This window comes from Lucilia cuprina, chromosome 6, assembly GCF_022045245.1.
Source record: "Lucilia cuprina isolate Lc7/37 chromosome 6, ASM2204524v1, whole genome shotgun sequence".
Classification (NCBI taxonomy): domain Eukaryota; kingdom Metazoa; phylum Arthropoda; class Insecta; order Diptera; family Calliphoridae; genus Lucilia; species Lucilia cuprina.
The window spans coordinates 47,376,522-47,379,298 of NC_060954.1; the positions used below are offsets into that span (position 1 = coordinate 47,376,522).

Here is a 2,777-nt window from a genome sequence, read left to right on the forward strand (position 1 = left end):
ATAGATAGATAGATAGATAGATAGATAGATAGATAGATAGATAGATAGATAGATAGATAGATAGATAGATAGATAGATAGATAGGTAGATAGATAGATAGATAGATTGTTAGATAGATAGATAGATAGATAGATAGATAGATAGATAGATAGATAGATAGATAGATAGATAGATACATATCTGTTGACTATAAGTTTCTTTCTTCGTAAACATTAATTTCAACAATTATCTCCTTTAGAACACATTCTCTTCGGTGATCTTGAAAAAGGTTATGGTCTCAAACATGAATACCTTGATCATGTGGGTGTTTATAATCGAGCCGTTGAGCAAGTGACTAGTACAGCTAAAAAATTGCGTAAATTACAACAAGAAAGAAATCCAGGAGGAGATGAAATATGGCCGTAAGTTAAAAAAAAGCAATTTTATTTAAAATTATTAAAATATTACTATTTGCTTTGCTATTCTTTAGAAAAATGTTATATGGTTTGCACAGCCATGGTCTATTCCCTGCCAATAGTCCCCTCTCCACTCACATTACCATGTTTGTGGATGTTATAAAAGGTCAAGGTACCCCTGAACAAATCGAAAAGTGGGGTAAGGCGGCTGAGAATTGTAATATAATTGGTACTTATGCTCAGACAGAATTGGCACATGGCACCAATGTCCGAGGTATACAAACACGAGCAGATTATGATCGTAATACGGAAGAGTTTGTTTTGAATACACCTTGCTTGCAGGCCTATAAATGGTGGCCGGGGGGATGTGAGTATATTCGTATTTTAGAGTAAAAATAAATTAAAACTAAATAATCGTTATTTTAGTGGGTCACACTGCCAATCATGCCATGGTGGTGGCACAACTTTACATTGATGGCCAGCACAAAGGTATACAAATGTTTATTGTGCAATTGCGTGATTTGGAGACACACATGCCTTTGCCCGGCGTGGATATTGGCGAGATTGGTAAAAAAGTGGGCATGGCTGCTGTTAATCAAGGCTTCTTGGGTCTTAAAAATGTACGCATTCCACGTACAAATATGTTAATGAAAAACGCTAAAGTAATGCCAGATGGTTCATTTCAACAAAGTCCTGCCTCAAAATTATCCTATATGACTATGGTCTACACTAGATGTTTAATAGTAAATTTAGATACTTCTTATCTATTGGAGGCAGCTACTATTGCTACACGTTATGCAGCTGTAAGGAGACAAAGTCCCATAAATCCGGAGTAAGTTAAAACTTGATTTAATGTGGATATAGACCAGTTATTTAGTTGGAAGTAGATATTTACAAAATATTTCCTTTTTCCTAGCGATCCCGAACCCCAAATTATGGATCATGTTACACAACAGTTAAAACTTTTCCCCGAAGTCGCTACCGGTATGGCCTACCATATGTCAGCCGAATACATGTGGGAATTATACAATCAAACTGTTGAAGAAATCAATAATGGCAAATATACCCGTTTACCCGAAATGCATGCCTTATCGTGTGCTCTCAAAGTACTCTGTACTACAGATGCCTGTGCGGGTATTGAACGATTACGTTTAGCTTGTGGCGGTCATGGTTTTTTGACTGCTGCCAATATTGGAAATATTTATGGTAATGCTGTGGCGGCCTATACATATGAAGGAGAAAATACTGTACTCTTACTGCAAATAGCAAGATTTTTAATGAAATCCTGGTCGCACTTAAGTGAAGGCAAACCTATGTTGGCAAGTGTTGAGTACTTAAGGCAGGGCTTAAAAACAGACTCATTTCCCAAATGGAACAATTCATGGGAGTGCATTGTTAAGGCTTTACAGTATACCGCAGCACAGTAAGTATTAATTGGTTATAATTCTATTCCATTAATATTGTAAACAAATTTTTATAACTTTTCAGTAAAACCCGTTTGGCATTTAAAAGCTTATCGCGTAGAATGTTAGCCGGACAAACTCAACCAGAAGCTTTTAATAACAGTGGCATAGCACTGATACAAGCAGCTGAGGTATTATTATCACCTTGACGGTATCAATAGATTAAAAACAAAATCCATATATTTTTTTTTATATAACAGCTTCATGGACGTCAATTTGTGGCCGCCACCTTCCTACAACAAATTACTGGTCCTAAAACTTCTCAACTCTCCAAGAATGCGAAATCATTTTTAGAAGCTTTATTGGAATTGTATTTAGTTAAAACCGCTCTAACACATATGAACGATATTTTACGTTTCATTAATGTTAGTGAAGACGATTTGCAGTCTCTACAAGATCGCTTAGAATTGGCTCTGACGAAAATACGTCCCAATATAGTGGCTTTCACTGATGGCTTCGACTTTCCCGATGGTGTTTTGAATTCAGTTTTGGGTTCTTACGATGGCAATGTTTATGAACGTCTTTTTGAATCGGCTAAAATGAGTCCTTTAAATCAAAAGCCCGTACCAGATTCGTTTGAGAAGCATTTAAAACCATTTATAAAATCAAAATTGTAATACATATATGTATTTATTTTGTTATGTAAATTATTTATGTACTATTGTATACACATGTGTGTATGTTTGTGTATCTTGATTTGAATGTTAATAACATGATGTGATAAGTATTTTGTGCATCCCTGTAAATAAATTTAATCCAAAGATTGATAAAGAGTGTATAATAGTGCTTTTTAGAATGCTTGACTTAAAGTTCGTATCTATCTGTCTATCTATCTATCTATCTATCTATCTATCTATCTATCTATCTATCTATCTATCTATCTATCTATCTATCTATCTATCTATCTATCTATCTATCT

At 34.8% G+C, this 2,777-nt stretch overlaps 1 protein-coding gene across 1 annotated transcript in view; it reads left to right on the forward strand.

Moving 5' to 3' along the window:
* LOC111683173 (probable peroxisomal acyl-coenzyme A oxidase 1) overlaps positions 1 to 2,636 on the forward strand; it is a 3,143-nt gene extending 507 nt beyond the window's left edge. Inside the window, exons 2-7 of the mRNA XM_046954138.1 lie at positions 239 to 401; positions 470 to 762; positions 822 to 1,227; positions 1,312 to 1,818; positions 1,884 to 1,989; positions 2,059 to 2,636. Coding sequence (XP_046810094.1) covers positions 239 to 401; positions 470 to 762; positions 822 to 1,227; positions 1,312 to 1,818; positions 1,884 to 1,989; positions 2,059 to 2,475 — 1,892 coding nt within the window. The 3' untranslated portion in view covers positions 2,476 to 2,636. The remainder of the gene's footprint in view (positions 1 to 238; positions 402 to 469; positions 763 to 821; positions 1,228 to 1,311; positions 1,819 to 1,883; positions 1,990 to 2,058) is intronic.
* Positions 2,637 to 2,777: the final 141 nt, after the last annotated feature.